This window comes from Neopelma chrysocephalum, unplaced genomic scaffold, assembly GCF_003984885.1.
Source record: "Neopelma chrysocephalum unplaced genomic scaffold, ASM398488v2 Primary Assembly neopelma1_75, whole genome shotgun sequence".
Lineage (NCBI taxonomy): Eukaryota > Metazoa > Chordata > Aves > Passeriformes > Pipridae > Neopelma > Neopelma chrysocephalum.
Window position 1 is genome coordinate 14,157,658 of NW_020897736.1, and position 26,073 is coordinate 14,183,730.

At 51.3% G+C, this 26,073-nt stretch overlaps 1 protein-coding gene and 1 long non-coding RNA gene across 7 annotated transcripts in view; one reads left to right on the forward strand and one right to left on the reverse strand.

Annotated features, from left to right (window-relative positions):
* The window catches only part of ANP32A (acidic nuclear phosphoprotein 32 family member A), a 20,933-nt gene extending 2,121 nt beyond the window's left edge, over positions 1–18,812 (reverse strand). Inside the window, exons 1-6 of one of the 3 annotated variants that reach the window (XM_027688132.1) lie at positions 18,629–18,812; positions 4,994–5,143; positions 4,737–4,859; positions 2,705–2,903; positions 2,403–2,489; positions 770–867 (exon numbers count right to left, since the gene is read on the reverse strand). In XM_027688132.1, coding sequence (XP_027543933.1) covers positions 770–867; positions 2,403–2,489; positions 2,705–2,903; positions 4,737–4,859; positions 4,994–5,143; positions 18,629–18,682 — 711 coding nt within the window. In that variant the 5' untranslated portion in view covers positions 18,683–18,812. Of the gene's footprint in view, positions 1–769; positions 868–2,402; positions 2,502–2,704; positions 2,904–4,736; positions 4,860–4,993; positions 5,144–18,628 lie in introns of all 3 variants that reach the window. The other 2 variants (XM_027688131.1, XM_027688133.1) reach the window with 2 other exon arrangements.
* LOC113969871 lies at positions 17,337–21,113 on the forward strand. Of its 4 annotated transcripts, XR_003534960.1 has the most exons (5): positions 17,337–17,428; positions 18,081–18,443; positions 19,956–20,093; positions 20,298–20,419; positions 20,695–21,113. It is a non-coding gene; the product is annotated as an uncharacterized LOC113969871 (long non-coding RNA). The 4 variants fall into 4 exon arrangements; XR_003534962.1 differs by lacking the exons at positions 17,337–17,428; positions 18,081–18,443 and adding an exon at positions 19,081–19,166 and having other exon boundaries at positions 20,303–20,419; XR_003534959.1 differs by lacking the exons at positions 17,337–17,428; positions 18,081–18,443 and adding an exon at positions 19,082–19,166.
* The last annotated feature ends 4,960 nt before the right edge of the window (positions 21,114–26,073 follow it).

The window sequence follows — 26,073 nt, forward strand, 5'->3', positions numbered from 1 at the left end:
TTGGGATGGAGTAACTGGGGATTGGGATGGAATAAATGGGGATTTGGGATGGAATAACTGGGATTTGGGATGGAATAACTGGGGTTTGGGATGGAATAAATGGGGGTTGGGATGGAATAAATAGGGTTGGAGATGATATAACTGGGGTTGGGATGGAATAAATGGGGGTTGGGATGGAATAACTAGGATTTGGGATGGAATAATTGGGGTCTGGGATTGAATAAACGGGGTTTGCTACAGAATAACTGAGGTTTGCTACAGAATAACTGGGGTTTGCTATGGAGTAACTGGGGGCTGGGGTGGAATGACTGGGGTTTGGGATGGAATGACTGGGCTTTGGGATGGAATAACTGGATTCTGGCACAGTTTCAGGGCAGAAAATCCCAAGGAATCACAGAACCACAGATATGGAGCTGCAAATTTTGTTCCCATGTCCTGGGTTTAGTAAAACTTGACTGGTCAGAAGGTGCTCCAGGGGCAGAGTTAAATCCTGGGCATGTCCAGAGCCTGAGGAGCTGGTTTTAGGAGGCTGAGGAACCATTCAGAGTGGCAGGGGAGGATCTAAGGCTGGAGGACAGGGAAGAACCTCCCATAATCCCACTTTAGCCCCATCCCAGATTTCTGCTGACAGCAAAGGCCTGTCCCAGCACCAAGAAACATTCCTGGGAAAAACCTTGAACAGGGTGGGGAACTAAAAGCCCTAAAAACTGTCAGTATTTGGGGCATTTCTTGCCCAGCTGCTCCCAGCTGGAGCAAGTTCAATCCTCACCTCCTCCTCTCCACTCACATCCTCCTCTTCTCCTTCCTCCTCTTCCTCCTCATCTTCTTCATCTTCTACTACCTGAGCATCATCATCGTACTCCTCTTCTGCACAAACACAATGAACCACTCAGACATTTCCAAGCTAATTTTTTAGGATGTTGCTGCCCCAGCTCTGCCCTGGGAGCCCACTGGGAGTGTTCCCTGGGGCCAGTAGAGGATTTTAGGGAGCTGTGCAGCTGCACCCCTGCTCTGGGGCTGCTCAGCCACTCGTGGAGCTTCGAGACTGGTACAGCTCCAGCTGCTCCCCTTCCCATGAATATGCATTTTGGAGCCTGCGGGACGTGTCCAGCTCTCCCAGTGTCCAGCTGCTCCCACCAGGAGACAGCAGAACGCCATCCCCAGGAGCTTGGAACCCTCCCCAAGGACCCCCCCGTGCCCTGACACCCCCCAGTGTCACCCCCATCCATTTAGGGGGTCACAGCCCCTTTCCAAGGGGAAAGGGATCAAACGCAACCACCCCACGTGCTCCAACCCAGAGCGTTTTCCCTGCGGCAGGAACGGCCTTTGGGAGCTTTTCCATGCATTTGTGTGGAAGCAGGCACTGCCAGGACCTCTCAGAGCTCCCACTCAGCATTGAGGGAAAAGTGCAAGTGCAGCTGTTCTGCTTTTGCTGTGAGAGCTGGGTTTGGGATCCAGCACATTCCCCGGCTCCGGGGGCTCCTCCGGCCGTGCCAGGTGCTGGGGGCAGGTGGCACCTCCAGCTCTGGGACCCCCTCATGTCCCTGTCATTACAGGTTTGTTTGGGATCCCCTTCATTTCCCTGCCTTTAAAGGTTTGTTTGGGACCCCCTTCATTTCCCTGCCTTTAAAGGTTGGTTGTTCCTTCATTGCTTCAACCCCCACTCACTCTCTCCTCTCTTCTGCCTGATCTAGTTTTGTCCTCATGGAGCAGCCTCAGCTCCTTAATTCCTGCTGTTTTCCAGGTTCTCACCCTGCCCTTCTCCATCTGGATCCACACAACTGCACATCATCCTTCTCACCCATTTCTGCCCCACACCCTCATCCCTGGCTGCTCTGCTCCCTGAACCCTTTCAGTGCCTTCCTTCTCCCACCCCTTCACTCCCACCCTTGACTAGGGATAAAATCCACAGAACCACAGAATGTGCTGAGCTGGGAGGGATCCACAAGGATCATCCAGTCCAACCCTTATCCCTGCACAGGCCCATCCCCAAGAGTCACCCCCTGTGCCCCAGAGGATCATCCAAACCCTCCTGGAGCTCTGGCAGCCTTGGGGCTGTGCCCACTGCCCTGGGAAGCCTGGGCAGTGCCCAACCAGCCTCTGGGGGAAGAACCTTTGCCTGAGATCCAACCTGACCCTGCCCTGACACAGCTCCAGCCATTCCCTGGGTCCTGTCCCCGGTCCCACAGAGCTCAGTCCCTGGTCCCACAGAGCTCAGTCCCTCTCCCTGATCACCACAGAGCTCAGTTCCTGCCCTTTGAGGACGTGGCTCTTCAGGCCCCGTCCATCTCTCTCCCCTCATTCCTTTGAGGACACTGAGCTGCAGGAGCTGCTGAGAACCACAAGAGCTGGAAGCCAACCATCCCAGGCAGCCCCTGCACCCCCCAGGCACCCCCACCTACCATCCTCATCCTCCTCCTCGTCGTCCAGCCCCTCCACGTAGCCCTCGGCGTCCGAGTCCGGCGCTTCTTTGTCGTCCCGATCTTTCACTAGAGATAAGACTGAGAAAGTTGCTCTTTCAGGCCCCTGCCCATTCCCCTCGTTCCTTTGAGGACACTGAGACACTTCTCCTTTACACCAGCCAGGAAGGAGCTGCCGAGAACACCCTTCTCTTGCCACCAAGTCAGAGCTGGAAGCAAAAGGCACCGAGAGGCAGCGTGTGGGTCTGTGACCCCGGGGCCACCCGGCAGCGCCCTGCACGTACCATCCTCATCCTCCTCCTCGTCATCCAGGCCCTCCACGTAGCCCTCGGCGTCCGAGTCCGGCGCCTCCTTGTCGTCCCGGTCGTAGCCATCGAGGTACGTGAGCTGGGGCAGGAGCTTGAACACGTTTTCTCTGTAGTCGTTCAGGTTGGTGACCTCGCAGTTGAACAGGTCTAAGCTCTTCAGGTTTTCTAACTTTTTCTGCAAAAAACGGGGACATCTCTCAGCTCTCATCCCCTACAAAGCAACGGGAGCGGAGGGAAGGCACCTGAGGGATTCCCGTGGGCACAGGGGCATTTCCGGGTATATTTGGGGCATTTGGGCATTTCTCTTCTAGATTGGGGTGGAGAGAGATCTGCAGGGTCTGCTGTGGGATCTGGGAGGGGTGAAGGATCTCCCTGGAGTTCAGCAGCTCACAAAAGTTTGGGAAGAGGTGATGGTGCTGTGAAGGACCATGCTGGGAATAAATAATATCCAGTCAGTTATCCCAAAGGCTCCAGAGCCAGTCAGGGGTTGTGAAAGTCTGGGAAGAGGTGATGGTGGTGTGAGGGACCATGCTGGGAATAAATAATATCCAGTCAGTTATCCCAAAGGCTCCAGAGCCGGTTCAGTGTATTGAAACTATTTCAGATGGAAGTAGGAACAGGGTATTTGGACACAAGAACTTTGCTAAGAGATGTTTAAAATATTTGAATGATTTTACCTCAGCCTTTGGAAAATGAAAAAAGTGTAGAAATGGAATGGGAATTAATTCCTGGGGTTTTTGGTTGGGTTTTTTTTTTTGGAGGTGACTTGCACTGCCCACAGCACTTTATCATGTTAATAATAAAAGCACAGGAGTTGAGGGTTTGGATCAACCCTTATTAAGTATTTCTATCAAGGCTTATGACACATCTCCCTTCTGCAGTTTAGTGTGTGGAGCAACAGTGACACCGAGGAAACAAGGAGCCTGAAACTGGGAGAACTGGGACAACTGGGACCACTTCCAATCCTCGGAGTTTAACAGCTCTGCCCTTCCCTTCTGCTGAGGGGAAGGAGATCCACGATGGAACTGCTCCTGGAGACGTTTTAAGGAAGTGCTGGGTCTGGAGGGCAGATCCACAGCCCGTGGAGTCCCGGGAGCTGCGGGATTCCCGGGATTCCCGCAGGGTGGGGGAGCCCGGCCCGGCCCCGCAGCCACTAGAGGGACCCAGCGGCTCACCGGGAACAGGGAGAGGGACCGGGATAAGGGCCTGGATCCGGGACAGGGCGTGGCTTCCCACTGCCAGAGGGCAGCCTTACATGGGATACTGGGAAGCAATTCTTCCCTGGGGAGTGGTGAGGGACTGGAATGGAATTCCCAGGGAAGCTGTGACTGCCCCATCCCTGGCAGTGTCCAAGGCCAGGTTGGAGCAAGCTGGTCTGGTGGAAGGTGTCCCTGCCCATCCAGGACCTGCTTAAGATCCCTCCCAGCCCAAACCACTCCAGGATTCTCTGGGATCAGCTCAGAGCAGCACAGGTCCTGCTCCCTGGGCAGTGTGTCCATGGGGGAGCTGAGCCATCCCTGCCCTTCCCGTGCAGCCACGGGAGAGACATTTGGTCCAAAGCTCAGCCAACTTCCCAAGAAACAAGCAGGCAGGGAGAGGGAGGGAGTTTTCCAGCCGGGATCAGCCCAGAGAAGCTGTGGCTGCCCCATCCCTGAGAGTGTCCAAGCCCAGGCTGGAGTCACCTGCTCTGTGGAAGGTGTCCCTGCCCACTGCAGGGGGGTGGAATGAGATGAGCTTTAAGGTCCCTTCCAACCCAAACCATTCCATGATTTTCTTGAAAACGAGGCCAAAAAATGGCCAATCCCTGCAGGCAGGAGACGGGCACCCTGTGCCTGCAGCCCGTGGTGGGAGGGAAATTGAGCTTGGCACATCATTTTTGTCCAGAGAAGCTGTGGCTGCCCCATCCCTGGGAGCGTCCAAGGCCAGGCTGGAGTCACCTGGTCTGTGGAAGGTGTCCCTGCCCCTTCCCACCCAAACCACACCAGGATCCCCCCGACCCCGAACTCACCAGAGGTTCTATTGTACCGAGATCTTTAATTTTGTTGCCGCTTAGATTTAGATGTGTGAGGTTTGGACACTTTTCTGCCAACACTTCCAGGCCTCCTGAGATTCTGTTGTCGCTCAGCTCGAGCTGAAAAGGCACAGAAACAGCTTGAGCTCGGGGTGCAAACCCAGAGCCCAGAGCAAAGGGGATCCAGTTGTTTTTACCCAACTGGACACACGGGGGGAAAAGGGAGGGGTTGGCCCGGGAGGTTTTTTATTTACCTTCTTAAGTTTGTTTAACTTTGGTAAGTTTGCAACTGAGGTTAAGCCTACGTTGATTGTACTTAAGAATTCCAGCTCCTCAAACTCATCCGTGAGGCCCTCGATTTTGCCTTCGTACGACCTGCAGTTGTCCAGAACGAGTTCTTTAACCTGGGGAGGGAAGAGAGGGCACAAATCAGGCAAAAATTCAAGGGATTCTGGATATTTTCAGTGTTTGACCCCTCCTTTTGCTGGTCTGGGCAGCAGCGTTTCACAAACACCGGGATTTGGATTTGCTGCCTGTTTTTGCAAACGACATCAACAGTTCAAAACATGTTCTTTTTTTAATTAAACAATAATTTAAGTAACTGATTCTCTACATAAATATAGAATAAATTACTCATTTAAATCATATTATTAAATTATATTATAGATTAATGCTGGCTTAACCCTTTTGCTTGTGAGAAGCAGCATCATCTTTAATAAATACAAGTAAAAAGAATCCTAAAAAATCATGAAACCGAGTGAAAAGCATCCCAAAAATATGAAACCAAACTACCAATATTTAAACTAACAACTCTGACCCTCCACACAATTCATGGGCTGCTACAATATATTACTGGTTGTTAAAATAACTTCTTCAATGCAGGAAGAATTTTTGGATCTTCCCAAGCCGGGTGTGCTCAGACACCCCCGAGAGCAGGTCCTGGGGATCCTAAACCAGGTCATGTTTGATCCTCCTCTCCCGGGCTGCTTGATGGGGTATTTTAGGGAAGATCTCCACGGAGGGATGTGGTATTTTAGGGAAGATCTCCATGGAGGGAACTCCTTTGTCGGGGAACAAAGGGACGTGTTTGGTGGTGCGGGAAGGGGAGGCTCTGTGAGTGTCACTGTCCCCTTATCTCCCCCACCCTGCTGCAGCAGGGGGAGGTGGAGATAATGTCCCCAAGGGTGGGGAGAATGTCCCCAAGGGTCTGGGAGCTGCAGACCTGCCCAACAAGCCCAGGGGATGTTACAGCCCAGGGTTTGGGGGTTGTTTATAAACAGGTTTTTTCTGGTGTTACCATCGACTGACCCAACAGCACCGATGTAAGTGAGCCCCTAAACACAGCCCAGCCCAGCTAAAACTGCTCCTTTTTCACTTAAACTGATCATTGTTTTACTAAACTGCTCCTTTTTTTACTTAAACTGCTCCTTTTTACCCCAAAGCTCCCAGGATTCACATCCCTCCCCAGCCAACTTGAGCCTTCCTGGGCTCTGCACGATTCCTGTGACTCCACTGGAAGGACCCTCCTCCCATTTGAGGAACAGCCTTTTCCACACCCCCAGAGCATTTAGACGGGAGAAATAACTCCCAGCAGATTTCCCTGGAAAAGCCCATCCTCGTGCACAGTTTGTTTCCAGGTGGGAAAGGGAAGAGGTGCCGCTTCCCGCCGGGAATGGGATAAAAAGACAGGAGGAATGGGATAAAAAGACAGGAGGCGTCTGCTGAGCCCACCCCAAGGACAGTTAACATGCAAATACTGCATTTCCTCCATTTTTATCCCTGCAATCCCCCTGCCCAGGGAAGAATCTGATGGAGTTTTCCAGCTCCAAATCACATCCCTAGATTTCTAATTAAATCCCAGGCACTGAAGTCAACAGGGAAGGGAGCCCAGAGCAACACAGAGCACAAGTGATTCATTGAGAGGAGGAGGAGCACTGCGAGACAGGAAAGGCTTTTTTCCAAGGCTCCACGGTTTTCCTGGAGGAATTCTGACAGGGAATGGCTCCACCAAAGCCCTCCAAAAGAATGTGAGGGTGGGGAGAAGAAACCCAAGATTGAGTCCATGCTCCTGATCCCCACGGGTGACTATGGGAAAAAAAAAAAGAGCCCTAAAACTCCCAAAATAAGCTACAAAACCCCAAAGCACTCCCTAGTTTGAAATTTTAAAGCCATTTGCAAGGCAACTTTTTATCTTTTCACTCAACAGCATCTTTTTACTCAACAGTATTTGAGTATCAGGAGCCTCCAGTGAGATCAGTCTGGGGACAGACTGAGTCTTCTCGCTCATCTGCTCCACACACACCACAAGTTCCCGCCAAAAAATAAGGGGAAAAAGTCAAATAAAGCTGCATTTGCCCCTATCTGGGTCCCTGCTTGGCAGCAGGAGGGTCCTGCCTGCTCCTTTATCTCCCCTGGCCAGAGAGGAGGCTCAGCCAGCACCCAGGGACACCTTTGGGAGCTGTTCTCCAGCCCGGGAAGCTCCTGCACGAGGGGGGTTTTGCCTCATCCTCTTTGCAAGGAAGTTTGTGGGAATGTAGGAGGATGAGGGAAGGAGGGAGGGGAAAGGCAAAGGGAAGGGGGCTAAGAGCACCCAAACCTCTCTGGGAGAGAGAAACAGCACCTGCCCTCACCCAGGGAGGATCCACCCATCCCTCCATCCGTCCATCCCTCCATCCGTCCATTCCTCCATTCATCCACCCATCCATCCTCCCCAAGGATGGAGAAGAGGCAAACAGGGAACTGGACAAAGTTTCCTCACGAGCAGAGAGGAAATTTGAGGGAGAGGTGGAAGTAGCCATGGATGCAGCAGGAAATCCTTTAATATGATGGAAGATGAGCCAACTTCTCCTTTTACTTTGCTCCTTTTAGGATCCTGGAATGGTTTAGGTTGGGAGGGACCTTCGAGATCATCTCATTCCACCCCCACTGCGGGGAGTTTTAGGGCAAGGCTGTTTCCTCTCTGCTTTTGATCCAGAAGTTCCACATTCTCTTCTTCCCTGAGATCCTGGGCAAAGGCACAGGCAAACAACTCCATGGGGAAACATCTTGGAATCCAAGTGGCCAGGACTGGAAGTGGCTTGGTGGAGCTGGAGATTTATTTAGGGAAGAGCAGAGCAGGGGCTCCTGATCCTCCCAAGGAGAAACCACAGCAACACCATGTCAGTGCTTTTGAGGCCAGAGGTGTGTTAACAACACATGGAATCACCGCTGGAACAACAGGATTCCAACCAAAATTCCAGTCAAAACCAGGATGGCTTTATGTTCTAAGAGATTTAAGAGCCCTGTAGAAGATTCAGGAGGATGAACTGGGCTCAGGGGGCTTTTCCCAACTTCCCTGCCATGGGCACCCTCCCTGTCCCACAGGACCCAGTTCCCTTCATCCAGTACAAGCAGTAGGAGCTCCCACACAGCTCTTGGAAGTGTTACATTCCCCCCATCCCACTCTCCTCCCCATGTCCATAGGAACTCTCTGGTCCATGTTCCAGTGGAGGTGCCCCAGGAGAGCCCACGGCTCCCACAGCCCCTCCAGGACTAACAGGGCACTTCTCCAAGGCTTTGGCTGCTGCACAGAGATCCCCTCTCAATCCTGAGCCCCCCGGCTGGGATGCTGGGCCTCATCCAGGCTCACTCCAGCCATCAGTGTGATGAAGGGAAGGGAAAGGTGACCTCAGGGAAGCCACATTCCAGCTAAGCCAGCTCACTGAACACAACAGAAACTCTGCAATCTACTCCTTGTTTGTGTTTCTGAAGCCTTTGTGATGCTAAGGAAAATTCCAGCTCCTGAATCACTCTCCAAATATCTGCACTTCCCTGAGAACACACAGCAAGGCTGCAACTGTCACATCTCCTTTCTCACAGGATAAATGGGACACGACTGAGCAGCCCCTCTGAGTCCTGGAGAACATGTGGATGAGGGGAGGGGGCTACAGCTGCTCTGATCCAGGGGAGGGGGATCCCACTGACATCCCTGCACTGCTGGGGATGGGCAGGGGAGCAGGAGGCACTGCGGGGATGATTTGTACCCCTCTGGGATGGAGTGTCCTCAGGAAATTCCTGTTCAGCTGCACCAAAGACAAGCAAACCCAACCTGCAGAGGTTGTGTATCCTTAATTCCATCCCTGCACCACAGAGCAGGGCCTGGAGTCAGCACTAACAGAACACAAACCACAGGACCTGCACTTATCATCCCAAAAAACTGCTACACGTGGGAAACGGTGGGAAAGCAACACCCCCCAGGCACCCAACCAGCAGTGCCACCACAGCACCTACTGGGACAGCCTGGGAGGCACCCAGAGGTGAGAGGGTGGCACAAAAGCCACACGGGACATCCCAAGACATCCCCAGCCCCGACTGGATCCGTGAGAAAGGACCGGGTTGGGATGTCACATGTGGTGCAGCTTCAACTGCCCAGTATCCCTTACCCAGCCTGGCCTGCCTTGTCCTCTGGGTTGGCCCTGTCCTGTTCCTGTCTCCCTCTGCCCCTGTCCTGTCCTTGTCCTGTTCTGGTCCAGGGTTGTCCATGTCCTATCCCTGTCCCTCTGTGGCCCAGGGTTTTCCCTGTCCTATCCTTGTCCCCCTCTGGCTCAGGGTTGTCCCTGTCCTGTCCCTGCCTCCCTCTATCCCTGTTCTGTCCCTGTCCCTCTGTGGCTCAGGGTTTTCCCTGTCCTTTCCCTGTCCTTTCCCTGTCCTATCCCTGTCCCCCTCTGGCCCAGGGCTGTCCCTGTCCTGTCCCCCTCAGCAGGTGCCCCCTGCTCCAGCAGGCACTTCCTGGGTGCTCCCTCCCTCCTGCTCTGTGTTCTCCCAGGATCAGCTCTTGGCTTTCCCACAAGTGAGGAGATTCCTGCTTCTCCCCCCACCTCCCCAGGCCCCACTGTGGCCATCCCAGATTCTATTCCTGACAATCCCAGGTGCTTCCAGCACATGCCACTGGGTCTGGTGGATGCCAGCATCCCTGGAGCTCCTCAGGACTCCCCTGCCATCCCCCCTGCCTGGCTGATAATAACCAGGGCTCTGATCTCCTCCCTGCACTCCGCTGGGTCCCAAAGGCACAGCCTGGATCCTTCCCAGCCCCAGATCCTTCCCGGCTCCTGAGAGCCTCCCCCTGCTCCCAGGTGAGCTGTGCAGCCAGGGGGGAGCAGGGACTGCATCCCATGGAATTCCTCCCAGCTGACACCCGGGACCTGGCAGACAAACCACCCCTCTCTCCCTCATCCACACAGACACAATAATGGAATTATTATGGTTGGAAAAGCCCTCCTACCCCATGGAATCCCCCCTGTGCCCCATCCCCACCTTGTCCCCAGCCCAGAGCACTGAGTGCCACGGCCAGGCCTTCCTGGGACACCTCCAGGGATGGGGACTCCAAACCTCCCTGGGCAGCCCCTGCCAAGGCCTGACCACCCTTTCCAGGAGGAAATTCCTCCCGATGTCCAATCTGCCCCTCCCCTGGCACAGCTGGAGGCCTTTCCCTCTCCTCCTGTCCCTTGTTCCCTGGGAGCAGAGCGCGCCCCCCCCCCCCGGCTCCCCCCTCCTGTCAGGGGGTTGTGGAGTGAGAAGGTCCCCCCTGAGCCTCCTTTTCTCCAGGATAAAAGAGGCCAAAGGGCAAAGTCTCCACTTCAGAAAACCCACAATCCATGGGCAGGAGATCTCAGAATTAGTCCCAAGTCCCCAAATCCCGGTCTGTGGTTAAAGGCTTAACAAGGTGACAGAAGGACACAGTTGGGAATACAATTTTCCAAGATAAAAGGCAAATTTACAAGTACAAACCACCGGGAAGAGCAAAGGCTCCAAGAGCTCATTTCCATCACAATGGAACAGATGCTCTCAAGTGTCCCTTGCACGTGGTACCCCCGGACAGAACATCCCACTTTGGGGTATTTTTATCAAAAAAAGGCAGGTGAAGACCAACTAAACGATCCAGGGGGGCATTGGGAGAGTCCTTCACACCTCTTAATCCAATGGAAACCTTCTTTGGAAGTGGGAAGAGCTGTGGAAAGAAGGGAAGCGAATCCCAAAGGATTTCTAAAGGCAGAGCTGGTTTTCTTCTCTCACACAAACACTTCTTCAGACCCCGGGGTCGTGTCTTTGGGATGTTGTTGGTCTCCCAATCCTGGCCAGTCCACACAGAGCCCTGTGTGTCCCCCCAGGAAGGAATGACCATCACTGGCTGCTGCCACCAGGCTCCAAGAGCTGTGTCCTGCTGGGTCTTGGACGATATTCCAGGTCTGTTCTCACCCAGATTGGGATCTGGAGCAGAAATGGGTCTCCTCAGGTTTCTAATCCACTGGATTTGTGCAGCAGGGTTAAGAGGAGCCAACCCTTCACAGTCACAGTGTCCTTGGGTTTTGGCATGGGTTTGGCAAGGCTCAGGATTTAGGAAGGAATTCTTCCCTGTGAGGGTGGGGAGGGACTGCAGTGGAATTCCCAGAGAAGCTGTGGCTGCCCCATCCCTGGAAGTGTCCAAGGCCAGGTTGGAGCAAGCTGGGATAGTGGTAGGTGTCCCTGTCCATGGCAGGGAGTGGGACTGGATGGGCTTTAAGGTCACTTCCAGCCAAAGTCATTCCATGATTCCATGGCAACGCCCAAGTCCTGCAGGACCCACCCTTCGTGCTCTGCTCCACAGTGATGGTGAGGATCCGATGTTCTCCACGCTCCTGCTGGAAGCTTCCCCCAAAATTCCAACTGAATTCCAATGGAATGTTGCGTGAATTCCCGATTCAGATCCCATCTGGAATGTGACCAGGCCAGCAAATGCTCAGGTGAAGGGCCTGTGAAAGCCTTGGGCTGAGAGCTGCTCTGGATGCTCAAAGACATGACTCAAGGTCTGCTCCGAGATGATCCAGGGACCACCAAAATGTGACCAACTTCAACAACCAAACTTAAAAATAACAAATAAATAAAGACACCCCCCATGTGCCACTTGCCACCTGCACTCAGGACAGACCTTCAGGGAGAGCCTCCCACAGTCTGACCCCAGAGCAGCCTCAGGCCACGCCAAGCTCAGCTCCTGGTGGAAAAGGGCCAGGAAAGAGAAGGTGGAGTGTCCCCAGCCCCAACTGGAGCAGCTGCTCCTGGATGTGCCCAGGACACACCTCAGGAGCTGGGTGGCCCTGCCAGAGCTCTGCCCACGTGGGCAGGGCCCCCTCCAGCCCTGGCGTGCTGCCCCCGGGCACGAGGGAGCCGGGCAGGTGCCACCGCTCCGACCGCTGGCCCGCGGCCACCGGGATTCCCCTTCCACTGGGAATCCTCAGCTGCTCCTTCCCAGGGTGCTCAGGGATCAGGACCTGCCCACAAACACAACCAGACCCGACAGGGAAGGGACAATTCCAGTGGTTTGACCTCCTCTTCCTCCTCCAAGATACCAGAACAAGGCACCAACCAGGGCATGGTCCTTCCTTATCCAAACCACCACATGGATTTGGATTCATCCCTTCCAGGCTCTACTGGGAGTATCTGAGATGGGATAAACTGATTGAAGTCACTTGTATAACTCAAGTAGTGAGCCATGGCCACCTCCCTGGCACAGCCCCTGCAAACTGGATTCCATGATCCTTGGGGGGCCCTTCCAACTTGTAACATTCTGGGATTCTGGGAAATCCGTGGACAGGGAGAAACGCTGCAGAAATGGCCACGTAACACCACTCAACCCCAACCCACACTCCTCACCAAATCACAGCCTCAGGTGCCAAATTCTTGTACCAAGGTCACGTGAAGCCACTGCTGGAGCTCCACATCCCCTGGCGTTTGTCAAAGGGATGCAATCTCAGACTTTCCCCTTGGAATGTCTCTTCCGCATCTCCTTGGAAACTCCAGCCCTTTTAAACACCCCCAAAAGTGACAATCCAGCATCCCAGGATCCCTGAGGGTGGAAAAGGCCTCCAGGATCATCGATTCCACCTTGTCCCCCAGCCCAGAGCACTGAGTGCCACATCCAGGCCTTCCTGGGACACCTCCAGGGGTGGGGACTCCAAGCCTCCCTGGGCAGCCCCTGCCAAGGCCTGACCACCCTTTCCAGGAGGAAATTCCTCCTGATGCCACCTTTCAAACTCCCCTCACTCAACCTGGGCCCTGTTTTGGCTCATCCCACAAGGATTGGTGTCCTATTCCTGGAGGATCCTGTCCCAAGGGAAAGGAGCAGGGGAGAGACACAGGAAACTTCTGGTGTTTTCTTTATTTGGTTGTTGTTTTGTGCTTTGTTTTCCTTATTTTTTTTAACTCCAAGTTGCTCCACGTTCAGAGCAAGCTCCGGAAAAAAAACCTGGCTCAATAAATGAAGGTTTTTACCCTCTAATATTTTACATCACACAGCTCTAAACCCCGAGAGCAAGACAAAGGGATGCTCCAACTCCTTTTACTCCGTCAAACTCCAAACATTTTAGACAGACCGTTTCAAAGATGCCAATAAACAGCTGGATCTTTGCATTAAATGCTTCTGAATATTCCCATTCTTGTTCTCCAGCTGGGATCCCTCTGCTCTGCTCCTGGCTGGAGTGAGGGACTCCACGGATCACTCCAGCTCCAGGTCTCAGTTTTGCCACTTCCAAAGTGCTTTTCCTCTGCTGCCGGTTTTATAGGAAATCAAACAGAAGGAAAACCCAAGGTTGCTTTGCCCCTTTCCACTTCCCAGCTCTCCAGGTTGGGATTTGGAGCCTTTGGCAAGGGCTGATGTGGAGACACATCCGAACCAAACTACATTTTAACGAAGGGTAATTTTAAGGACTAATTAGGACATGTTGACAAGTCTCATTTGGACAAGAGAAGCTTTTCCTGGCTTTTTATGGCTTTGAAGGGAAAGTGCTCAATGATGGACTGCCCCAGAGCACATTTACGCTGGGGTGTAAAGGCAAACCGTGGTTTTTTTCCTTCTTTTTGGAATTCTTTCAGAGTTGTGCTTCCATAAGCTCCAGGACTCATCTGAGCAATCCTATAAAACGCCCAGACTCCGTATTTATGGGTTATTTTGTCGGAAGGACAGTGGAGCAAGAGCAGACAGGGAAGGGTTCTGTCCAGAACAAGTGGAGCAGTGTCCCAGAAATAGCTGGGAAGTGTCCATCATTCCAAAGCACAACATTCCTGCTCTCTGCTCCCACCTGGGATCTGCACTTGCGGTGGACACAGAGGGTTTGGTTCAGTCAGTGGAGCTGTTTGTCAATTCAGACCCTTCTCCCTCCCTTCCTGCCATCCCAGCAAAGTCCTGCTCCATTCCCGGGATCCCAGAAACGCTGGGAATTCTGGTGCCCAAACCATCTTCCCTTATTTTAACTCATTCAAACCCCACCCAAGACAGCCCCATGCGTGTTCCAGACATCCAAACCCTTAATTTCCAGCTTCTCCAACATCTGCCCGGCAAGAGGAGGGAATAATCCCCAGAATGAATGAAATGGGAATGATCGATCAACACCAGCTTTCCTGGATGTAAATATTTACCAGGAATCACTCAACACCAGCCTTATGGGATGTAAATATTTAAGGAAACAGCCAGGGATGCCTCTGCCACCATTCCACGGACATTTAAAGATGTGTCATCAACGAAGATAAAATGATCTTTTAAATACAGCAAACTAGAAAGTATTTTAAAAGCCCTAAATCCCTTTAAAAACCTAAGTGGTTTTGGGGCACACTTGGAGCAGAACAGCAGGAATGTGTATTTATTTATGGATATATAACACACAATTCCTGCTGCAAGGAGGGCTTGGAAGAAGGTTTTTCCCCCCCTTTTTCCAACAATTTTTGGGCAGGACAAGAACCTGTTTCTTCAGGGAATGCATTTCCTGATGGAAAACAGCACAATTCCATCAGTTAAAGCCCTTAATGTGTTTTTTCCAAGCTAGAATTTGGAGACACACCTGAACCAGAGAGAAAATCTGTAACTGTGGCTGCACAAAATGTTGGTCAACAGGGAATTCTCAGGAGTTGTAAAGCAAATTCACCATCCCAGAAAAATGGGGAAATGGGAAGAGTCCCAAAGAACTTCTCTGCACCCGCAGGCAAGACCTAAATATCATTTAAATGGTCGTGTGTCACTTTAAACTCTTTAGTGCTCTTTTAAGTGTCACAGCAAGGAACAAGCTTGAGGAAAAAAAGCCTTTTTTAAATGTATTTTTCATTTAAAAGCACTTTGTAAAGATGTTTGCATCCAGAGTTAATATTTCCCCCCCTACCAAAAAAGAGAAATCAGAGGGTCAGGGAAGTTTTAAAGCACAACAGAGCCAGAACTGTGAGAAATATTCTGAGTCCCAGGCAGTGTTCTATCACTGCCCCAGTCCTGAGCTGATAAAGGACTAAATCCTCACACTAAAGGATCAGCTGTAAAGCAGAAAAGCTGAATTTTGTGCCTAATTTTAAGCCCCACCTCTGTGTCCCACAGCCAAGAGCCTTAAAACTGACCCTGCTGGGCAATATTGGTATTTTAGTGGTGATTTGATGATGGGAATGAAGAGGAACGTCCAAAAATATGCCCCAGGTGAGCACTGCCAGGTGATGGTTGGGGAGGAAAGTCAGGTAAAATAACTGAACCTGATTCTGCAGGTGGTTAATTATGATAGAAAATGATATTGATAAGATAAACCCAGCACCAATTCTACACCAACTGCACTACTGTGACTAATAATGTCATAAAAATGGAAATATCCGGGCAAAAAGCAGATGAACAAACTCAATTCTGGCTGTGCAACACCCAGAAAATCCACATTTCAACCCCCAAACCCGACACCTTTCACCAACACTGAATTCATGGGAAAAATGGAGGGAGAATTAAAAAAATAAACAACTGAAGACGAGATTGAGGAAGAAATATCTCCCATATCATCCACTTCAGGACATTTATAGTAGCTTTTATTAGTCAAGATGGAACTTTATGGGATTATATGACTTAACAGCCACACGTAACAAGCTCAGCTGCACAGGAACACACAGAATTCCATATAAAAGTTGTTTTAGGTGGATCAAGCCATAAAATATTAAATACAGGCTCAGAAAGAAACACAACACCCCATCAACACCCTATTATTTACCTCTGATTTACAAAAAGGTTTGATCCTTTTTAATTACAGGATATATTAAATAAAAGATACATCACAGAACCAAAGCACATATTGGGTACAAGCACCAAAATAAGTATTTTCGGGGGTATTTTCACCAAGATTTATTTACTTTACATGTGAAAGTTGGGAAATAACGATCCCCACAGAAAAAGCAGAAATACTGACAGTCAAAGATTGAGGAAAAAAATTCCCAGAATTATCCTGCTCGTGCCCAAAGACTGACTAAAATCCATAAATAAACGACTCTGGCACCGGGATCAATCCTAAAGCCCAGTTCCAGTGGCTGGATTCGGCCGAGTTTGATTTTAACAGGTAATTTTAGAGCGACAGCGTTCCAACCACACGCTCGATTCTCCCAAAAAAGCACGTGCACAGAACCACAATAAACACATCTGTATCAACACGGAACAACATTCCCGAGTGGCACCTTCATCCCCATTCGTAAAAAAAAAAAAAAAGGAAGGATTTGGGTTGGAAGGTCGGATACGCCAAACTCGCTGCTAAAATTCGAGGCTGGCAGGTAAAAAAGCAGCGGCGACAGGTCGAATAATGCCGATTTTCCAGCTGCCTCCTGCCCGTCCCCGAGAACTCGACTCGGAGCTCTCGGAACTTTCTTTGGCACGAGGCAAAAAAAAAAAACCTGAGCAGAAACCGAACAAAAATCCGAGTGTAGAGGGGGGGGCAAAAAAACCCAAAACAAACAAACCAAAAAAAGTCGAGTTTATACCTGAGGAGCTTCGCCTCGTGTTTTTAAAGCGTTAAAAGTCTGGGTTTAAGATGGTGAATAAGCCCCCAGGAGTAAGGGGCGGGTGGACCGGGATAGGGCGAAAAGGGGCGAAAAATGATTAAAAATAGTTTTAAAATATCAAAAATAATAAAAAAAATTATTTTTTTAAAAAAAATAATTTAAAAAAATCGTTAAAAAATACGGTTAAAAATAGCAGAGGACCCTGAAGCCACAGACCTACCTCCCCGCAGGGCCCTGCCCAGGAAGAAGGCGGATTCCCGGCTCCCTGCCCGGGGGGGGCTACGCCGAGCTCCCCCCGCCCCACACCCGGCGCCGACCCCGCTCCCGCCACCCTCCCGGTGCCCCCGAATATTCAACAAAACCCCTGGTTTCGAAAGCTTTTTTTTACCCCGGCGCGGCCGTCCCGAGCCTCCTCCCGGCCCCGCGCCCGGCGACAAAATGGCAGCGGCGGCGCTGCCCGTCATGTCGGAGGGCGCGGGGCGGCCCCGCCGCAGCGCCGCCACATCGCCTCACAAACCCCCGCGGGCCGAGCGGCGGCGGAGCGGGGAGCGGGGCTCCCTCACGGCCCCTCACGGAGGAGGAGGAGGAGGAGGAGGCGAGGGAAGGCGGGGGGAGCCCAGAACATGGCGTCGCGTCCTACTTGCAGCGCTACCCCCGCCGCCTCGCGGAGCCCCCGCGCCCCCCGCGCCGCGCTGGGGATGGCGGCGGGAGCCGCGGCCGCGCCGAGCCCTCCTCCCTCCCCCGCTTTCCCCGGCCGCCTCCTCCTCCTCCCTCCTGCTTCGCACACGGGGAGTTTTTTAAACTTTAAAGCGCACGTTCCGCCGCCCCGCGCCCGCCTTTGTCCCCCGGACAGCGACCGGGCGCGTCCCGCCGCCCTGCCCCGGGCGCTGCCCGCTGAGGTACGTTCGGCTCCCGTTCGCCCCCCGCTCTCTCCCCCTTGCCCGCGACCCTCCGAGGGGCTGCGGGGCCGCGGCTCCGGAGCCCTCCCCGGCACCGTGAGGGGCCCGGCGGGGTTGGGGGGGACGCGGGGAAGGGGCTTCCCCGGCGCGGGTTCGCGCCCCGCCTGCCCCCGAGTGGGCACCCCCCGCCCACTCTTCGGGGGTGGTTTCCCTGTTTTTGGGGGGGGGGGGGGCCCCCCCCCCCCCCCCCCTCCCCCCCCCCCTTTTTTTTTTTTCTTTTTTTTTTTTTTCTGTCCTGCCAAAGTTTTTCCTCTCTTCCCCCGTTTATTCCGCCAGACGCGGAACAACAACCTGAAGTCCGGCCCCGGGGGGAAGGAAAAGGGGGGGAAAAGGGGGGAGAAAAGGAAAAATACGCACACACATCCAGCCTTTTTGTGCGTGTGTGGGGATGGAGGGGGTGGAGAGTGCGTTGATTTCTTCCAATATTTTTTTTAATTATTATTATTATTATTATTCAACGCTCTCGCGCTACCGGGGCGGCGATGCCCCCATCGCCCCGTAAAAAAAAAAAAAAAAAAAGGAAAAAAAAAAAAAGGCAAAACCCAACCAACGCTAAGCATTGGTTTAAAATTCTTTCCTTTTATCTTCTCAGCATCTGGAGAGAGGGAGAGAGAGAGAGAAAGGGCGCGTTCATGAGGACTACAAAGTTACAAATATGGCTCCCCAGTCTCTCTTGCCTGATCACTGCAAAGAAATGAAGACGCACTTTAAACTAAACCATTCGCAACTCACTCGCAGTCCCTGTCTGCCTCTCCCTGCCCAGCACCCTGCACAAATATTTGCGAACTAAACACGCCGAGAGAGAGAGGAGCGAGCAACTTATTTTTTATTTAACGCACGGCGAGCCCCCCTCCCGAGGCATCGCAGCCCGGCACGGGCAGGAGCGGCCGCGGGTCCCCCCAAAGCACCCCGGGCACCCCCAAACCGGGCTGCACGGCCCCCTACACACACACAGGTAGGCACCTCAAGGGCAGCAGCGGCCCCGCCAACACCAACGCTACACCCTCCCTTCCCCCCCACCCCCCCCAAAAAAAAACCCCACGGGATGCCTTTTTATTATTATCACCATCATTATTATTATTATTATTATTCTCATCATCATCATCATCGTTAATTTTTTTTTTTTTTGGCATTGCTTACATCTGAGGGCGTCCTGTTCCGCAGCTCTAAGTGGATCCTTTTCTTCATGTCCATGTCCGTGGCTAGCGGTGCTGGCGCAGTGACCCCTGTGCGGACCCCCCCGGTCGCGGGGCGCGGAGGGACTCGGGCTCGCCCAGCGCCGCTCGGAAGCCCGAGCGCAGCACCGCGGCGGGCACTAACCTGATAACCGCGGGGGCGGGCGCTCGGGGGGCTCGGGGCTTGACTGACGGCGCGCTCGACCAATCGCCGCGCGCCGCCGCCGCGCCCCGGCCAATGGCGCGCGCCAGGCGCGGCGGAAGCCAATGGGGGAGCGGCGTCGGCCGGGCAGGGGGACAGCCCGGCCCCGCGCCGAGCCTCATTCCGCGCCGCTGGCCGAGGGGGACGGAGCGGCCGCGGCTGCGGCTCCGCGCGGGGGAAGCGCTGCCGCCCCCTCCGCCCGCCACGCTGCGGCCGCCGGGGGGAGGCGGCGCGGGGCGGGAGAGGCGCTAGAGCCGGAGCCGCGCCCGGGCAGGGGCGCGCAGCCAGGAGGGAGGGAAAGGTGCGGAGCGGGGAATGGCGCGGGAATGGCGCGGGCCCCGGCGGCGGGGGGCGGGCGGAGCGCGAGGGGCGGGCGGAGCGCGGGGAGGGGCGGTGGCGCCGCCGCGGCGGCTCTGAGGGAGCGGGGGGGGGGGGGGGAGAGGCCTCTGGGCGGGCCAGGGCCGTCCTCCGGGGGGAACCCGCGGCCGGGGCCGCCCTCGGAGGGGAACCCTCAGGCGGGGGGCGCGGATGGTGCCATTCGGGCCGGGGTAGGAGCGGCTCCGGAGGGATCGGGGCGGTGGGCGCTGCCTGTGACCGGGAATGCTGGACGGTCGGTTCTCCCCCCCCCAGGGGAAGCGCCCTGGAGGTGTTGTGGGTGCGCCGAGGGGCAGCGGGAGCCTCGTAGGGGCTCGTGTTGTGTCCAGCTGTGGGATGGAGAAGGGGCAGGGTCTGCGTGGCCGAGGAGGGGAATCCTGTTCCTGAAGGGAAGGGACAAGAAAGACCGAGAGGGAGTTTTTACAGGAGCCTGGAGTGACAGGACAAGGGTGAATGGGTTCAGACTGAAACGGGGCAGGGTTTAGTTGGAGTATCGGGAAGGAATTGTTCCCCGTGAGGGTGGGGAGGCCCTGGAATAGAATTCCCAAAGAAGCTGTGGCTGCTCCTGGATCCCTGGAAGTGTCCCAGGCCAGGTTGGACTGGGCTTGGAGCAACCTGGTCTAGTGGAAGGTGTCCCTGCCCATGGCAGGGGGTGGGACTTATGAGCTTTAAGGTCCCAACGCAAACCATTCCATGATCCTGTATCCTTTCCCAGGCAGCTGCAGGGATGAGGTGCCAGCTGTGTCCTGGCAGGGCTCTCTGTGTCAGGTGCCAACCTCCACACCTGCTCCTCTCCATGGACTTGTTTCGTCAAACCCAGGGCGCCACTTCCATCAGGGGAAGCAGCACACAGGTAAATTGTGCTTTATTCCCTGCTGAGATTCCTGCCTGTCCCTTTGTGCAGTCCCTCGGCTCTGGGGGGACTTGCTCACCTCCACCTCCCGTGGCTCAAAAAGACAGGGCTGTAAAAATCCCTGAGAGTTGTTGGAAAGATTTGATACTTGGTGTCAAAGATGAGAATTGCTGAAAAACTCAGTCTTACCAAAATACTTTGCAGTGCAGGACAGAGATGAAGCTTCACCTGTGTCTGTGGATAAACTGCCATGAATGTAGGTGACAACTAAGCAGGAATTCTGTTGGGAGAGTGAAAGGAAAAGGTCCAGCTGAATCCAGCTTCAGGTAAAAATTGTAACTTATAGTACAGTCCCACTGGTGTTCTGCAGCAGGGTAATATTTTTGAGATGGTTTAGGGCCTTATTATGATTTAGCTGTTAGAACCATCGAATTTTGGGCTTGGGTGTGCCACAGACAAGATATTTATTGTTCTGTGGCTCTGATTCCAACATGAGGGAACTTACTGCATACAGTTAACATCCTAAACCTTTACAAAACATTTAGGACTTGGGGACGAGGGTGAATTTTATTTTAGCTCTGTTTTAAATTCTCCTTTCCAGGTGTGACCAAAGGTGGCCCCTGGGCTGAGGCTGCAGGAAGGTTTGGGCTGGAATTTGTTTTCGTGGAGCGGGTGAAGACTTTTGGAAAAGAACTTTTATCATGGCAACAAACTGTTTATAAGTATATACTCCAACAAGGAGTTTCTGGGAGTACAGACAGGCTTTTCCCTTTGTTTTCTCAGAAGAAAACAACGCTCTAATTATTTAAAGTTGTATGAAATGCCCCCCTACGAACTGCTGGGGGGAATTTATTCCAAGTTCAAAGTCAAAATTAAGTCTTTAAAACTTGTTGGTTGTCCCTCTGCCCTTTTCACGTGCACGTTGCTGGGGAGTCTGGGAACTAAAAATAAATGGAAATGTTTGGCAGGATAAATATCTTGAGCATCCTATCAAACTGGAAATAAATTTTAAATAACATTTGTGCAGAGTGCAGCTTTTTCTTAAGAAAAAAAAATCTCGTCACTGGGCCTATCATACTTTTAGGCTACAAAAAAGAAAGTCAAAGAGCTTTAAAAATGGATGTGATTGTGTCACTTAAATTTGAGGGTTTTGTTCTCCGTGTGCTGACGCGGTGGGTGTGGAATCCCTCCTGGAATCCTTAAAGGAGTGGAGCAGGAAAAGCTGTCTGAGCCCTGCTTACTGTGGTGGGAGCTGCTCTGTGGCATCCCTGGAAGATTAAAATATTCTCCATTTCTCTCTGTGCACTCTGGGTTTGAAAGCTCAAGTACAAAGACATGAACGTTGTGAGTAATCAGTTCGTGTTGCATTTTTGGACACAGTTCACATATCCCTCCAATTTCTTCATCGCTCAGAGTAATTTGTTGTTAATTATGTGAAAAGGAAGTTCTACACATGCTTTAATATTAAATGAAATATTAAAACACTCTTTAGAGGAACTCTTGAGGCCTGGCTGAGCCTGAGGTGCATTTTCATGTGCTGCTGTGTTTTCACCTCTCAGGTCTTTCCTGATCCAGCTTTAAAAAACATTTAAATAACAACATTTTGGGCAATCCGTTGATTTTATCCCCAGTTTGTATTTTGCTGTGGATCATTCACTTGCTTTTGGGTTTTTTTTTTCCCTGTTTGTTTTTTAACAGGAATTGTTTGGTTGTTGTTTTTTCTTGGGTTTTTAAACAGGAAGTTTGTTGGGTTTATTTCTTGTTTGTTTTATTTCTTTTATTTCTTGTTTGTTTTATTTCTTTTATTTCTTGTTTGTTTTGAACAGGAATTGTTGGAGGTTTTTTTTGTTGTTGACAAGAATCCTTGGAGGCTTTTTCCCTTGTTTGTTTTCCACAGGACTCCTGCAGCCCCACATTTCCCTGATTCCATATGGAGGCTCCTATACATTAAGATGCTCATCCCATGTGGAATCCTCCTGGATTCTGTGTCTGTAAAATCCCTGGATTGGTGAGCATTTGCTGGAAGGAGCTGCTGGTTGTTTTTTTGTGCCTTATAATACCCCTTTGTGTCTCAGTGGGGTCCTGTTTGTCCCTGCTGCCTCCACACAATACATTCCTTCATGTTTGGGGCAACATCTTCCTCATTCCCTGCTTTGTATGCAAATCTGGGAATGGCACAGGGAAAACTCCCTTCTTAAACCCTCCCTCTTCCCCTCTCCCCTCAGCAGAGCTGGAAGATGGTCAGTACGGAGAATTTAGACCAGTATTAATCACTGGGATCCAGGAATTCTGTGGCAAAGGGACAAAAATGAGCACTGGGAAACGATATAGGTTTTTTTACAACACCAGTTTGTGCTTTGAGATCCTTAAAATCTGTTTTGAGCAGCATTTCAGGTGGGAAGTTGATGCTCAACCAGGAAACTCGGACAAGAAATGAAGAAAAGGGGATTTAAAGCAACGTGTGCAAGGGGAAGGAGCTGCTTGAAGGTAGAAAACAGGGAGAAAAAGAGAGAAATAATTCTGGGATGTCTCAAAAACTACCTTTTTTCCCTCAGAGTGAAATATAGGTATTATTTCCCTTTTTTTTTCCCCCTTTGTTAAATATATTTTATGTTTCCTTCTAAGACTTGTTAAGATGAGGTTTGAATATTACTAGTTTTGTAACAATATTCAGTATTTTTTTACTGCTGTTGCTTGTCCTGCCCACGATCAACTTAAAAACTTTGATAAGATCTCATTAAAGACAAAAAAAAATTAGGGATTAGCTCAATTGCTGGATAAATCTTCAGGATAATTTGGGGGAAAATGTGTGTAAAACATGAAAGAGAAGAAAAAAATAGCACAACTTGGAAGTGAAATGAGCAGCTGATGCAGCTTTACTGACTGGTTTGTAGGGAATCAAAATAAAAGAACTTGTTAGACCTGTGAGAGGGTGGAAAATCAGGTTTTTGGGGGTTTTTTAAGCCTGTCATAAATCTACGAGTGTGTCAACACGGAAGGAGGAAAAGAACTTCAGAGATCCTGAGAAAATTCCTGAAAAAAGAGGGTAAGCTCAGCAGAATAAAGCCCAGAATCAGAGGTAGGAATGAAAAAAGTCAGTTTTTAGGACAAAATCAGGCAGTTACAGACAAATGAAAAGCTCAAACCGTGTGTTGGTGTGTTTTGTAACCAAGGTGGAAAACAGGTGGATACAAGAACGGTGTCAAAAATCAAGTGTAGAAAGTGAAGTTTATTTCAGGGAGTTTGCAGGATTGGCTGGGCTGTTCCTGAAGAGGACAAGAGACACTTGGAAGATGAATTAAAATAGGAAATTTGGGAATTCTGTGCACGTTGGGATAAATCCAGAGGCGTTTAGTTGGTTTTTACGGCAGTTTCCCTGAGCGACTTGAAGCGACCAGAGTGCGAAGGCAGGTTTTCCTTTTAGGAATCTTTACCCACCTGTTTGCTCTTTGCCAGGGAAAACCAAACAGGGAACGTCCTCATGGGTTTTCCCCTTTGCAGGTTGGGATGCAGCAGAAGGAATTCCCAGCTCTGGGACCCCCCGGAGCAGCGGGAAGAGCTCCTTGCACGGCGCGTGCAGCGCCGGATGCGGGAGCTTCCAAGTGGGCCAGTTGGAGCGGAGGAGATGAAAGTGAGGACAGTTCTTGGGCAGGGATTTCCAGAGGAATGTGATTCATGGGATAGCTCCTGGGGTAATTAGGGCTGCAGCTGCTGTGGGAACCTCTGCCAGGGCTAAAAAAGTCCCTAGTGGCCAGAGGAGCGTCAGGGGAAAGGTGGGAGGAACGTTGGAGTCACCTCCGGGCACCGCCACCTCCACCCCGGGCACAGACACAGATCCTGCTCCCAGGATCCCCTCACTTGTCCAGGCTGGGAGAATCTTGGAATCCCAGGTGGGTTTGTGTCCTCTGTAAACACCAGTGAATGGCAGGGATGTAAAGGGACTGAGGTACTGGGATAAATCCCGTGGAATTCGAGCAGAAATCCAACCCCTCCAACACACACCCCTTTTATTTGTACCCCTCATTCCACAAGGTTTTATTTCAGGAATCATTTCTTTCAGTCCTATAATAAATAGGACTTTTCAACCTCTGATAATACTTTGGTATTCCTTAATTTTAGGTCACAATTTTTATCTGTTGATATTTATTTCCAATTATGTGGAATGGAGCATTTTAGATTTGATGCAAAATGAGTGAAGAGCTCTTTAAAAATTTGGGGGGAGAAGGGACAAGGAATATTCTACTTCCTTTTAATATACATTTCTAGTTAAAATCTTTTACTGGGAACTGGGGGCTTGTGAAATACTAACCCCAGACTATTGTTTTCTCTCACTAATGTGTCATCAAACCTCACTTTTTTAGCACTCAAAGTGCAAATTCCAGCTCTTGTTGGCCACAGTGGATTCCTACCCATTTAAATTCAGGCAAAAAGTCCTACACCAATCCTACTACAGGATTAACTTTACTAGACGAAAGCAGGGTGAAAACTGATTATTTTAAAAATTTTAAATCATTTTTTTAAGTCAATTAAAAATAGTTCTAAAATGAAACCCACTGTTTCAGCAGGTTTAAAAAAGAGCTCAGCTCATCCCAGAGTGTTTTTCCTCAACAATTGGGTCCTCACAGTCTCCAAAGTAGGTTAATAAATAGAGTTTAATAATCCTTTAGTTTCTCTGTGGCTTCGTTTTCCTGCTTAACACGAAGGTCTGGGGTGTTGGACATCCAGTGTTTTTTTTTTCCTAATTGCACAAACAATGGGATATGAAATTCCTGTTGTATCCAGCACCCTGAGAGAGGATTTTGGCAACGGGAATGTTTGTGGGATCATTCATAAGGTTGGGTGAAGTCTGTGAGATGCAGAATTCAGAGGATATTTGTGCCCATTTTAGGTGAGAAGGTTGAGGTGAGTGATGAATTCACCACGTGGGACACCTGGACTGGCCAGAACTTGGAATTCCTGACGGCAGAGTTGCCTTTCCTTGCTCCCCCTGAGGGATTTGGTGCTCCTTGGACACTCAGTCTGCAGATGTGTGGGATCTTCTGCCAGTTTGCAGCCCAACTATAAAATGAAATGTGGCTTTTTTCAAGACATGGAGGAATAAAAGGCAAAATAAATTGCAAATTGAAGGTAAAATATGCAGGTACTTGATCAGAGACAGACTGAAGGGAGAAGGAAGCAAGTTGTGTGGCACAGAGGTTTTGATCAAACTCCAATTAATTTGAAAGCAGAGTTAGTGGTGCTGTTTCCATGGGTTCTTTTAGCTCCACTTCTGCTCTGGGAGCAAAGAGGAACCAGGAAGTTTCAGCAGAAGCTGCTGGGAAACATCAGCATTTGAGATCTGGCATTTAATTCCGATGTAATTAAATAAATCTCCTGGAAATAATCAGGGAATGCTGCTCCTCCTGTGGTCACGGCGTAGTGTTTTCCCTCCCAGGTGGGTTTGGAGCTTCTGGGTGGCAAAAGCAGGAATTCTGCAGGTGTAATTCCAAAGGTGTAATTCCGGAATGTTCCATGTCTGCTAGCAGAGGTGGTTGCAGGAGTGAGGGAGGACTTGGATAAGGAGAGAGGGACAGGGATTTTGGACGAGGGCTTGGAGAGACAGGACAAGGGGAAATGGTTTCCCACTGCCAGAGGGCAGGGTTAGATGGGATAGTAGGAAGGAATTGTTGGCTGTGAGGGTGGGGAGGCCCTGGAATAGAATTCCCAGAGAAGCTGTGGCTGCCCCATCCCTGGAAGTGTCCAAGGCCAGGTTGGAGCAACCTGGGCTAGTGGGAGGTGTCCCTGCCCATGGCAGGGGATGGAATTATGGAATTATATCATCTTTAAGGTCCCTCCCAACCCAAACCATTCTTGGATAAGTACCATTCAGTTTTCCTTCATTTGTGGGGTGTGGGTCTCCACCTCCTTATGGAATAGGATCCATGTCCCCCCCGGGAAAGGGAGGCCTTGCTGAGCCCCAGCTCCCAGTGCTGCTCCAGTG